General features: G+C 36.6%; 5 protein-coding genes across 5 annotated transcripts; 3 read left to right on the top strand and 2 right to left on the bottom strand.

Moving 5' to 3' along the window:
- Positions 1 to 54: 54 nt before the first annotated feature.
- Positions 55 to 1159, top strand: DFA_11179 (uncharacterized protein; the record flags this gene model as incomplete). Its single annotated transcript, XM_004350072.1, has 4 exons — positions 55 to 83; positions 471 to 493; positions 553 to 609; positions 849 to 1159. The coding sequence occupies 4 exons, from the start codon at positions 55 to 57 to the stop codon at positions 1157 to 1159; spliced, it is 420 nt and encodes a 139-aa protein (XP_004350122.1).
- Positions 1160 to 1209: 50 nt separating this feature from the next.
- DFA_11178 (uncharacterized protein) lies at positions 1210 to 1416 on the bottom strand (the record flags this gene model as incomplete). The annotated part of the gene is made up of 1 exon (XM_004350071.1): positions 1210 to 1416. The coding sequence occupies one exon, from the start codon at positions 1414 to 1416 to the stop codon at positions 1210 to 1212; it is 207 nt and encodes a 68-aa protein (XP_004350121.1).
- A 268-nt stretch (positions 1417 to 1684) lies between these two features.
- forF (actin binding protein) lies at positions 1685 to 4741 on the top strand (the record flags this gene model as incomplete). Its single annotated transcript, XM_004350070.1, has 3 exons — positions 1685 to 3319; positions 3384 to 3698; positions 3788 to 4741. The coding sequence occupies 3 exons, from the start codon at positions 1685 to 1687 to the stop codon at positions 4739 to 4741; spliced, it is 2904 nt and encodes a 967-aa protein (XP_004350120.1).
- A 2016-nt stretch (positions 4742 to 6757) lies between these two features.
- On the top strand, positions 6758 to 12195 carry DFA_11176 (uncharacterized protein; the record flags this gene model as incomplete). The annotated part of the gene is made up of 3 exons (XM_004350069.1): positions 6758 to 9524; positions 9594 to 9782; positions 9863 to 12195. 3 exons carry the CDS (start codon positions 6758 to 6760, stop codon positions 12193 to 12195), a joined length of 5289 nt encoding a protein of 1762 aa, XP_004350119.1.
- Positions 12196 to 12262: 67 nt separating this feature from the next.
- Positions 12263 to 13510, bottom strand: DFA_11175 (ABC transporter G family protein; the record flags this gene model as incomplete). The annotated part of the gene is made up of 4 exons (XM_004350068.1): positions 12263 to 12669; positions 12743 to 12871; positions 12951 to 13263; positions 13355 to 13510. 4 exons carry the CDS (start codon positions 13508 to 13510, stop codon positions 12263 to 12265), a joined length of 1005 nt encoding a protein of 334 aa, XP_004350118.1.
- Positions 13511 to 13574: the final 64 nt, after the last annotated feature.

Here is a 13574-nt window from a genome sequence, read left to right as displayed (position 1 = left end):
AATCTTTCTACAATCTACTGTCAATCAATTAATCAATCAATCAATCAGACCAACATGACCGTTGCAAAGGTCAAGGCAATATTGTCGAAAGATGCAACCCTGAAATCATTCACTCAACTTATTGAATCTAATGACCAAATACTGGATCAAAAACTACATTTGTGCACAAATTAAGGGTTTCTGTTCTTTCTTTATCTTTATTTGTAGAAATAAATAAATAAATAATATCGAAAAAAAGTATAGTGTGGAAGATCTTTGTTGTGTTGGTGAGCGACCACGGGTTGTGATTGATTGTCGCGTGAAAAAAAAAAATGAATTTCAGCCAATTCAAATAATTTGACCTCCCCTATTAAAATTCTTTTTTCTGTAATGCTTGCTTGATGAAGAGAGACCGTTGTTACTATTATCGCAAAGAAGAAGAAGATAACGAGTGTAATACTACATACATATACAGAATATAATTTTTAAAGAGAGCTTAAGGTAGGTAAAGAGTGTAATTAGATCTAAAAGAGAAAGAAAGAAAGAGGGAAAGTCTAGTGTAAACTAACATAGGTCATATTTATCTATTCTATTTATCTACTACTACTACTACTACTATAGACAATCATTGTATATAGATCTATCTATATCTCAACCTACTACATACAAGTTACAAAGTTACATAACTTATCAGTTGGTTGTGTACATATATACCTATTTTTAGACACACACAACTACTACTACAACACATCAGTTGGTTAGTTTAGTAATTTAATTTTATTTATTTATTTATTTATTTATTCGAACAAACAACAAACAACAAACAAAGAACAAGAAACAAGAAATATTATATTTTTAATATTAACTAGTAAACAAGAAAGGAAAGGAAAGGAAAGAAGAGATGAAATCATTGTTTACTAGAAAGTCGAAAAAGGATGGAAAGGGAGGACAAGATTCTGCAGGAGGTGGCAACGATGCATCAGAGAATGATTTCTTACAATCGTTGCCTGCCAAGGCGTCCAAGCGTTATTCCATGGCATACAGTAGTTTCTCTCCTCAAGGTGGTAACTCATCATCATCTACATCATACAAGAGTAATATACAACAACATGATTCTTCTCATATGAATGGTAATTCTTCTGTTAAATTGGTTGATGATGTATGTATACAAAAGATATAAAATATATATATATGATACTAATAATAATTGATTGTGTATTTTGTATTTGTTTAGAAAGGAAAAGCAATAGATACACCAGAATTCTTTATAAATACAATCAAGATGTTACCAAACATTGAAATATTGGCTAGTTTATGCTCGATGTTGCAAAGCAAGCCTGCGACATGGTCCAAGACATTGATAGAGGAAGACGGTATTTTGGTGCTGCTCGACGTGCTCGAGGGCATTGAAAAGAAGGAGCGCAAGGACGCTGACATTATATTGCAGTCGTTGGCCATGTCGTGTCTGCTGTCGCTGATGAACACCAAGTTTGGCATTGAAAAGGCGATTGCGACACCCAACGCGATGAAAAAGTTGATTCTGGCAATGGACACACCCAAGATTGACACGCGGTCATCGGTGCTAGAGATACTGATTGCCGTGTCTCTATTGTCCGAGACGGGCTACTTGTTGGTGGTAGACGCATTTACACACTTTAAACAGGTGCGTAAAGAGAAACTGCGCTTTGCGTTTTTGGTAGAGTCAATGACCGCGATGATGGGTGACCACGAGTACCTCACAACAGCACTGTCTTTGATCAACGCCATAGTCAATAGTCCCGAAGAGGTGGATGAACGTGTGCATCTGCGTACCGAGTTTTCACGTCTCGGATTTGACAACATCATTCTCAAGTTTAAGAAACTGCAGTATGAAGAAGCACCCGAGTTGGTGACACAGGTCGATGTCTATGAAGAGGAGAACCGTGCCGATCAGGAAGAGTTGTTTGACAAGTTTTCAGGACTCGATATCAACATTGAGAATCCCAAAGAGGTGTTTGACGCGATTCTCGAGCAGAGCAAGAATGTCCTCTACCACCCCTTCCTCCACACACTCCAGTGTCTCTTGTCGATCCCATCTGACAATGACACGGGCATGTTGCAGTGGTTCCTCATTGAAAAGCTCATTCTCCAAGTGTCGTCGAGCAAGTCCATTGTCGGCGACGGCGACGACCGCGTCAACCTCGAGGAACTCCTCACTGTGGCCGGCCCGTCGGTCGCCATGCAAAGCCAGCTGCAATCGGTCACTGAAGAACTCCAAAAAACAAAAGATGTCCTCAAAAAGACACAATTCGATCTCAACATGGCAAACACTGAACTATCGTCTCGATCACAAGAAACAAGTGTACTTAAAAGTAATATGTTTAATACTGTTAAAATGAAGAATCAAGAGCTCTCCAAACTACGTGGAACCATCAGACAATTGGATAGTGGATTCTTTACTCCTCCATCTGCTTCTGAAATTGATTTTTCTGCCCCAAAGGATAATAATACAAATAGTACTAGTACAGGTAGCAATGGTAATGGATCTACTACTTTACCAAAATCAACTTCAACTTCTTCATTATCATCATCAACAGACAACAAGAAATCTGAAAAGGAAAAAGAAAAAGAAAAGAAAAAAGAAAAGAAAGCAGAAAAGGAAAGAGAGAAAGAAAAAGAAAAGGAGAAACAACAACAACAACAACAACCAAAACCAGCATTGAAAAAAGAACCATCATCTTCTAAAATTATTAAAGATACTACTAACGAACCAACAACACCACCAACTATTGCATCACCACCACCTCCACCTCCTCCACCAATGAGTGGACCACCTCCACCACCACCTCCACCAGGAGGACCACCACCTCCACCTCCTCCACCTGGTATGGGAGGACCCCCACCTCCTCCAGGTGGACCACCACCCCCACCAGGTAGCGGTCCACTCGGCCTGTTTAAGGCAACCCCAGCACCAAAGTTTAATGTTGCCAAGCCATCAACCAAAGTCAAGCAATTGCAATGGACCAAGTTGCCACAACGAAAGATTGGTGAGACCATTTTCAACAAGTTGGGAACCAATATAAAGACTGATTGGTTAGACACGCAACAATTGGAAAGTTTATTTATTGCACAAGAGGCTGCCTCTGCCAGCGGTGCTTCCACTAAAAAAGAGGAAAAGGTGGCCAAGCCAGGATCAGTCATTGTCATTGACGGTAAAAAGGCTCAAAACATTGCCATCTACCTATCAAAGTTTAAATGTACCATACCAGAAATCAAAAATGCAATTTACACCCTCGATGAAGAAATTTTAAATGTAGAAACTCTTAAATTACTTGATCAATATTTACCAACTGATGAAGATGTAAGGGAAAAATGAAAAAGAAACAAAAAAATATTTAATATTTATACTTATTTATTTTATTTAGATGGAAAGTATTAAAGATTATTTAAAAACAGGAGAATTAAAAATGTTATCAAAAGCAGAACACTTTTTAATAGAATTGGAAACCGTAACCAATCTAAGAGAACGTGTTAAATCCTTTTTATTAAAGTCAACATTCCCAGATAAACTTCGTGAAATCAAACCAGACTTGGAATTGTTTACAAACGCATGTAAACAAACCACCAAGAGTACTAACTTTTTAAAGGTTATTGAAGTTGTTTTGGTTATTGGTAACTTTTTAAATGGTGGTAGTGCAAGAGGTGATTGTTTTGGTTTTAAATTAGATGCTCTATTAAAAGTAAGTAAAAAAAGAAGAAAAAAGAATATAATATAATATTTAGTTTACTTGTTTATTTATTTTATTTTTTATTTCTTTATCTCTTCTAGTTGACAGATACAAAAACATTTAATAACAAATCAAATTTATTGGTTTATATAATTAGTGAATTGGAATTAAAGTTCCCAGATGCATTAATGTTTATCGATGAATTGGATGATGTCCCAGCAGCTGGAAAGATTTCATTGTCAATGGTACAGGCCGATCTCAATCGGTTAAAGAAGGATTTGGAGCAGGTGGTAGAGGGTGTTGGCAAGATGAAGAGATCACGACAGGAATCATTCTTTTTCGAGACAATGGACGAGTTTATGAAGGATGCAAACATTGAAATCAAGATTGCTTTTGAGCAATTCGAGCAGGCAGACAAAGAATTCCAAAAGTTGGCAGTCATGTTTGGTGAAGACCCCAAGATGCCTTCGGAAGAACTCTACTCGTATTTGGCCAAGTTCTTGGCCACCTTTGACAAGTGCTACAAGGATCTTCAAATTGAAAAAGAGGCCGCTGAACGTGCTGCCAAACGTGAGGCTGCCAAGGCGAGAAAGGCAGCCATTGTAAAAAAGACGGCAGCTGCCAATGCCTCCTCTGCAAAGGGTATCGTAGGCTCTGGTAGTCAGTCCAAGGGTACCGCCCCACAAGATGGTATGGTCGATGATATTTTGCAAACTGTTCGTGACGGTGATGCATTCAAACAAAGAAGACAACGTGTCAAGGCTGCTCCCTCAGATTCATCATCATCAACTTCTACAACTTCAACTACCTCTTCTGAAAAGGGTGGAGCAGGACAATCATCTCAAGACAAGGCATCAGCAGGTACACTCTCCAAGGGATCAAAGCAAGTTGAGAATGGTAGTGACGCTGCAGGCAAAATGGGCGGTAAAGATTTGACGGTTGCTGCCAAAGCTCTTACTGTTGTAATGCGTGCTCGTCAAACCTATTCAAGAGCTGACCAAATCAATTTCGATTCACCAGATGATCCATCATCCTCATCCACTGGAAAAAAATAAACACTCACTTAACTTAAATTATTTAACTTATTAATACATAACAATAATACCCAATCAATATTGATTGAACTTCAAAATGAACACATTTTGAGAATTATTTGAATTGGCTTGATTGATTTTTTTTTTTTTTTTTTTGGTTGACGCGTTTTCAAAGATTACAATTGTGGATCTGGGTTTGAGTAGTCCGATTTCAACACCATCGTTTTATTGAGTGGTAACCCAAAGATAGGGCTGACCAACCCTTTTATCTCGTTGCAAATAGCTCGACCAAAAAAACACAATACAAACCAAACAAACTTTTGATTGTTTGTAAAACTCGCTGCAGTAAACCTAGTTGTATTATATTTCTCATCAAGTCAAAGTTTAAATATATTATTTATTCCTGCACCAAATAGAAAGTAAGTACTCAAAGACAATAATAATAATTCATAGTAAATCGTATCACACATCACCGATTTTCGAAAAAACATCGAGACAAGAGTCCAAAACTATTCTTTTAAAAAAAAATTTTTGATCCCAACCAGACCTGTCTTTTCTTCCCTCTTCTTTTCAACTTTACTCGCTTACAACAAAACACACACAATCAGAAATCATTCTCTAGTACTACAACACCGCAACAACAGTACACAGTTGATCAAACAATCAACCAATTTATTTATAGATACATTCGAAAAAGAAAATTAGAAAGAGAAAAGAGATTCTCCACTTTTGAATTGTATTATTATTAGTGGTTAGTATCAATCATATCATTGCAACAAACTTCAATCAAAACAATAATTAGAGATAAAAAAGAGGAGGGAACCACCCACAACCACGACAACCAGTAAATCACACATGATCATGTGTGAATTGGTTGTTCGGGTTCGGATTGATTTAACTATCATCATCATCATCACATAGTCGTAGCCATCATCAATCAATCATTGAAACACACACACACACAATCACTATTGGGATGATGGGGTTTTAACACGCGATACGATTATAATTTTGATATCAGCGACCCCCCCCCCCCACCCAAACAGTAAACCTTTTAACCATCAACAACACCCATGGGATCCATTCACCCAACGAGTAGAAATATAGATATAATATAATTTACAGTTCGTTTTGATTTGATCCATCCACCCATCACAGTAGAGTACTATTATCATCACAGTCACAGTCATCCAAAAAAACATATTTATCAGCTGATAGGAGGATAGGATAGGATTTGGTTTATTATTATTATTATTTTTGTTTGATTGTTATTTTAAAAGAAGCGCGCTAATTAGTTTGTTTGTTAGTTAGTTCTCTGTCACATTCCAACATCAACACCATCCAACAACAACAAGTTATCTAATCAACTCAATCTATTATTATTTAATAGTACAATATATATACAGGAACATAACCAAAACACTACCAAACAATTATTTGATTCATCGATTAAATATATATTGAATCAGTCACAGTCATCCCAAGCCAGCTATCAATCATCAGTTCATATAATAATTCATATAATTATTATATTGTAGTCTGCCCCACCACAACCACCCAGTTCCTTCCTTTCCATTCTTCCACTCTTTATAGATATATCCACAAAGTTATATCTATAACTATATCTATCTATATTTCTATCTATATACAACAAACAACATATATTATTAGTGATCAATACTCAATATTTTGACCCCACACCAAACCCATCCACAAGTTTAAAAAAAAAACCCCAAACGACTAGACGAGACGTCCACCCCTACATTTTATATATCCCAATACCAATCAGTCAACCACCACCAACAACAACACCACAGATTATACCCAATTGCATCTTGAGCTAGATCAATCCTTCTTCGCCACCCCTCTACTACACCTCTACATCTTCTTCTCCTTACCTACCTACACACTGGTGTGGTTTGGTTGGTACACCTACTACATTAAACAACAACAACAACAACAAACAACAACAAAGTAACAGTTTTGGTTTAGAGAGTGTAGCTTTGCTACCCGATCACCTACCCATCCTAAACAAACATGTCAAAACATATTAATAATAATAATAATAATAATAGTAGTAGTAATAATAATAGTAATAATACAAGTACAAGTACAAGTACAAGTAGTAGTTTGAGTAAACAAGAATCATTTCAATATTGGAAACAAAAAGATAATGATTCATTGTCTTCATCACCTATAACTACATCACCAGTCTTGACTAGTACGAATAGCAGTAGCGGCGGCAGTAGCAGTAATCTATCAAAGTCATCATCTGCATCGTCGCTTGGTATTGGAGGATACAAGACATCGTCTACCACCAACAAAGTAGTAGCGACTAGTCATAGTGCAAATACGTCACCTGCATTTTCGTCGTCTGCTCCCACTTCTTCCTCCTCATCATTGTCATCGAAAAAAAGTGTTTCATCATTATCATTAAATTACGGGTCATCGACTAGTTCATCGTCATCATCTACGACATCATCTACTACATCATCTTCACCAACTATCATGCGATCTAAATCAAATCATCAACATCATCATAGTCAAGATGGTGGTAATAGTAATAACAACAACAAGACTGTATTAACAAGCAGTGGTAAATCTTCTACTTCTACTTCTAGTGCTTCTCCAAGTAAATCATCTTCATCGTCATCAACATCACAGACTCTTCCGAGTCTTAGGATGAAACCTGAGAGAAAGAGTATAAAGACAATATTTATGGACTTGTGGTCGAAACCACCTCAAGACGAACAAGAAGACGAACAACTCGAGCAACAAACCAACTCAACTGTAACACCACCAACCCAATCAACATCAACTCAATCAACAACAACAACAACAACTGAAACACCAATTGTAAATAAGACTAATACAACAGCGACAGCGACTACGACTACGACTACAGCTGCAACGATGGATAAACCAACAGCACCAACAACAGCCAAATCAAAGACACCTGTTAAACCAGCAGCGGCACAACCACCCAACTCTATCTTAAAGTCTTCATCAAAGTCATCACCATTGTTAAAGGAAAAGGAAAAGGAAAAAGAGACTACTACTACAACGACGACGATGGTAGCTCCAACGACACCAACTAAAAAGAGTACACCTGGAGTCATTTCGAAATCGAATAGTTCATCTATTACAACACCATCATCTACCTCGAAAAAGGCTGCTGCTGCTGCTGCTGCTGCTCCATCAACATCAACAGGTAGTAGTAGTAGTACTACGACGAATACAACTGGTAATATTAAACCATCATCAGTTATTGGAAATAATAGTCATTTGGTATCATCTGGTGAACAACAACAACCAAGAGGTGTATTTATAACCAACTCGGATAGTACTTCTACTAGTACTACGACTACGACTACAACTAGTACAACAAGTCCACTTGGTTCATCGATTGATGGTAATAATAATAATAATAGTAATGGTGAAGACATAAACAAATATAAAAAGAAAGAAGGAGAATACAAGACAGAAGCCGAAAGATTATCAACATTGGAATTCACAGTGACATTGATGAAGAAACAATATGACGATATTGTTGGCAAGTTTTCAATTGAATCGAATCTTAGAAAAGAGTTGGAATCTCATTGTGATGAATTGGAAGCTAGATTGACATTATCTGAATCTAGATTACAAAGATATTCAGTGGTTGTACAACCTTCTGTATCTGTACCTATACAACAACAACAACAACAAGAAGATCAACAAGAGGAAAAAGAGATTAAAGAGATTCAAAGAATACGTGATGACCAACGTGTCAATAGTCTGTTGTTGCAAATCAAAACGTTGGAGGAAAAGGTTGGTGTACTCGAATCGACCAATACCAAACTATGTGAAGAGATCCATACCATTGCATTTGAACATTCCATCTTTACATCGGAAAAGAAGAAAAAGGCTCTAAAAAAATTAGAACAAAAGGAAAAAGAACTGCAAAAGGAACGTGAACAAAAGGAAAAAGAAAAGGAAAAGGAAAAGATCAAAACTTTAAAACGTGACAAGGAACGTGAAAAGGAACGTTTAAAAGAACATGAAAAGGAGACACGTGAAAGGAGTTTAACAGGATCATTTGATTCAAATAGTGGTTTAACTGATTCTGATAATGATAATAAGAAGATATCATCAAGTGCACTTAAAAAATCAACTATTATTAATAATTCTTCTGCTGCTCAATCATTAGATAATAATGACTCGTCAACTTTGGTTACACCAATGAATGCAGCAAGCGTAAGTAGTGCAGCTAAAGATTCATCATCACCTGTACTAGTTTCGTCGTCACCAAAAAAAGTTGGGTTCACTGAAGAGACTATCAATCACCCTAGTAAATCAAAGTCTCAAGGATACGGAAACACAATTAAAAAGTGGGCTGGTAAAAGAATGTCAGCTCATATAATGGGACTTGGATCATCATCTTCTTCATCTGCATCTGATAATGTTGATGGTGCAGTTGTAATGAACAATGGTGGTGGAGACAATAAGTATTCATCTAAACAACAACCAACACCAGAAGAAAAGTCACAAGCTGTTAAAGGATTCTTTAATCAATACTATGATGGAGATGTAGATGAATTAAAGAATCAAAAAATGACAAGAATGCGTAGTAAATCATTATCACGTGATTCTAATGAAGATGAAGAAGATTTCTCACCAAAGATTACCTTTTCAAGTGGTAATTTATCTGGTTCATTATCAGTTTCAAATTCTTCAGTTGGTTCTTTATCTTCCTCTATTCCACCTTCCCAACAACCAATTATTAAAGAAGTAATTCAAACTCCTGAAAAACCAACTATTGAAGGTATGTGATTCAAACAACAACAATATCTTTGAAAAAGATATCAATATTAATATTCCTAAATTTATTTAGATAAAAAGAAAGGATATTCAACAATTGGAAGAATGTTTGGTGGAAAGAAAGAGAGTGCACCTGTTGCACCTTCAAAATTAACTTTATCACCAGTTGATCCAGATGGAAAATTATCATTCTTGTTAAATGAACGTTTGAATCATCGTATTTCAAGAGATGAATTGATTTTTAAGAAAATTATGAAAGCTGGTAAGCAATGAAAATATTTATTCAATCAATATTTGGAAAGTATACTTATTATTTATTTATTTATTTATCTAATTTTTTAGAATCAATATTTGGTATAACATTAAATGAAGATACATTGGAAAGAATACAAAGATATATTAATAATAGTGCCGATGCATTGATTGATCATAATCATTTGAGTGATTTATTTACAAAGCCAGTAGAGGAATCACAGATCAAATCATTAAAAGAATCGATTGAACAATCGGTTCTTTCCAACTTTTCACAAAAGGATCCATACTTGGTTGCCAGTACACTGCTCTTCTTTTTCGAGTCGTTGCCCGAAAAGTTGTTGACTCGAATCTCTAATGGACTAGTGTCAACCTCTAATATCGAGGATGTTTCCCATCGTCGTTCGCTTGTGCGTTCGCTTCTCTACTCTCTCCCACCTTCACATCGTAGTGTATTGAAATGTATTTTACAATTAATTAGAGATTTATCAAATATCGAATATTCCAACAAAAATATTAGTCCAAATGGAAATGGAAATATCAACAACAACAATAGTGAACAAATCAAAGAAAGTATAGTTATTCCATTCTCTTTAAATTTGAATAATGAAGAGACTACTATATCAACTGATGATACAACTACAACCAATTCATTATCAGTTGATGACTTTTCACCTATTGGTGGTAGTATCAATAGTTCACCACTTTTACTTGGTCAAGAACAACAACAACAACAACAACAACAACAACCAACTAAACAAGATCAAGTCGAAGAAGAAGAGTATGATGAAGGTGTAGTAGAAGAAGAAGCAATAGTTGGAGACGAAGAATATATTCAAGAAGAAGAATATATTCAAGAGGAAGAAATGGAGGAAGTACCAAAGGTTAAAAAGGTACCACCACCACTCCCACCAAGACAACCAACAATGAATAATCTTGGATCTCCATTTACATCACCAGTATCATTGGCCAAGTTTAAACGCCAACCTAGCAAATCAAAGTTGACTATTGCATCAATGGCTGCAACTCTGTCTCCATTGATAATCATTTCACCAACCAATTCAAATGATGGTGCAGTCCGTGCCATTTGCCAGATGATCGATGACTTTGACAACATTTTCGATGGAACAGTCGACATTCAGTTTATCATCAAGGAGAACTTGTCGTTGGTCAAGTGCGCCAACTTTGACAAGGTGTTTGAGCGTCTGATCGACCTCAACAACCGTGACACTGATTACAACTACACCATCTTTTACTCGTACGACTACTACAGCAAGTCAAACGAGTTCCTCGACAAAATTGTACATTATTATAAAAAGACTACTACTTCCAGTAATAGCAGCGCGGCTGCAACAGCTGGAGCGATCATGGGACCACAAAGTTCGTGGCAGATGGAATTGTCACTGACAGTCTTGTCAGTCGGTATGTTTTGGATGAAGTTGCATCATAATATCTTGTCTGCCGATTTACTCTTTTTGAGCAAACTCAAGACGTTTATTGAGTCGGCACAACCCGTTCCACCTGGACAAGCCACCTTTTTCGGCTACTTTAAGACATTCTTCCAGTCGAGTAACACACCCATCAAACATTTGTATGAGCGTGGTGACTCGTTTTACGCAACCTCTGGTAAGGGTAAATCCAAACAAGGCAAGTTGTCGGCAGTTGACAAACTCGCCAAAGACGGACCAGTCAACATCTACGACATTGGCGCACAAGATATGGCCACACAAGTCACTATCGTCGACAATGAGTTGTTGATGGCTATCCCATTATTCCAATTCCTCCACAAGGCGTTCACCAAACAAGACCTATCTCCACAATTCCATAACATGGTCAGCAAGTTTAACGAATGGGCTAAATGGACAAGCTACGAGATTCTCGGCCGTGAAAAGTTGGCTGACCGTGTAGCTGCCATGTCCTACTTTATCGATCTTGCCAAACACTGTGTCGAGATGGGTAACTTTAACGCTGCCGCCGCTATAGTCGGTGGACTCAATCACTCTTCAATTGCCCGTCTTCGTCACACTTGGGAAAAGCTACCCACCAAGGTGCAACAAGATTACAAGCAACTCGAGACGCTCTACGATATGAGTATGAACTACAAAAACTACCGTGAGGCACTCAAGGCATCGACCGAGGCCAAGGTCAAGGTCATCCCCTACCTTGCACTCTTCCCCAAAGACCTCATCGCCATTGAAGAGGCCAACGACACTTACACTAGTGGCGGTCTCATCAACATTGAAAAGTTCCGTCTTCTCTATCGTATCATCAAGGAGATCTCTGGCTACCAACAACCACTCTTTAACACTCGTACCTCTGAACCCATCAAAAACTATCTCATGAACCTTTCCAATACTCTTTTAGATGAAAAGGAATTACATGCACTTAGTTTAAAGGTTGAACCAAGACCTAGTACCCAATAAATAAACAAAATATTTAAATATTATTTAAAGTAAATATATTCTATTTTTAATTAATTTCTATTATTGTTTATTGATTGTTACAACCACCAGCAATACATTGTAATGGGATAGGTGGAAACGCATAAAGTAGAGTTTCTTGTGAAAATACACATGAATAATCACTATCACAAATAAACTTTGCGTAACCAGTTACTTGAGAAATTAAACCATTAAATAAGGAACCACAATAACTAGTGCAATTGCATGTACTTTGTGAACAATAGATATATTGTTGTTGTTGTTGTTCTTGTCCATTGGGTAAAATGTCGCTGGTACAATTTGTAAAATTACAATTGAAATACAAAGGGTCTCCAGTCAATCTAAAGTAAAGATTCATATTGCATACTCCTTCTCCAGTATAATCACCTGTTGGGAAATCACATTCAAATGTAGTAGAGGCATTTGAATTTTGTAAATCACCATTGATCTCGGGACCTATTAATAATCAATAATGTTAATATTAATGTTAATATTATTAATGATATTATTTAATTATTATTAGACATACTTGTAACATTACAACTGTAGACTTTATGGCGATCGATAAAGATAGATTGATCACATGACGACTTTGTTGAATCACTACTACTGCTGCTACTACTACTACTTGTTTGACAAAAACTATCATCGGTGCAGACTTTAGTTGGTAAAGATAGATATTAGGTTGTTTGTATTATATATTTATTTGTTTATTTTGTTGTATACTTTTTACATACCATTACATTCAATACCAGCAGCACCAGGTGGGCAATAACATTGTCTGGGTGGTAATCCAGGAGCACCATATACAGGGGGACAAAATCTACCACCATGACAATCCATTAAATCCCAATCGTGGTAAGGATTTAAATTGTATTCACAGTTTGGACCATGGTAGAGTGGATTACATATGCATAAATGATCTATACATGTGCCTTGATCCCAAGCACTATAACAATCTTGTAATCCACATTGACTGCTAGTATTGTTGAATGTGAATGTCGTTCCATTACACGATTCTCCTGACCATGGATAATCATCAGATGAACTCTGAATGATCAAAAAAGAAGAAGAAGAGGAAGAAGAAGGTTCTTCTTTTGATTGTTGATCAAAGTTTAGTAAATGATGAATGTTATCATACTTTTGTGATGAAGGGAGTACTGTCAACGAACTTGCAAGTTGGAATGAAGTATGAAGCACTACCACAAATAGGATTGCGGTGATTTGTATCTTCATCTTGTCTTGATTGATGGTATTCCGCCAACGATGATATATCAATCACGCACACAACGATCATTACAATGAATCGATTGTGAGAGATAGATCATCGTTAACGGAAACCTGGGTTGTTTGATATTTTC

This window comes from Cavenderia fasciculata (genome assembly GCF_000203815.1).
Source record: "Cavenderia fasciculata unplaced genomic scaffold Scf_EUAJFUG02HR96I-5, whole genome shotgun sequence".
NCBI lineage: Eukaryota > Evosea > Eumycetozoa > Acytosteliales > Cavenderiaceae > Cavenderia > Cavenderia fasciculata.
This window is presented reverse-complemented; position numbering and strand designations above follow the sequence as displayed.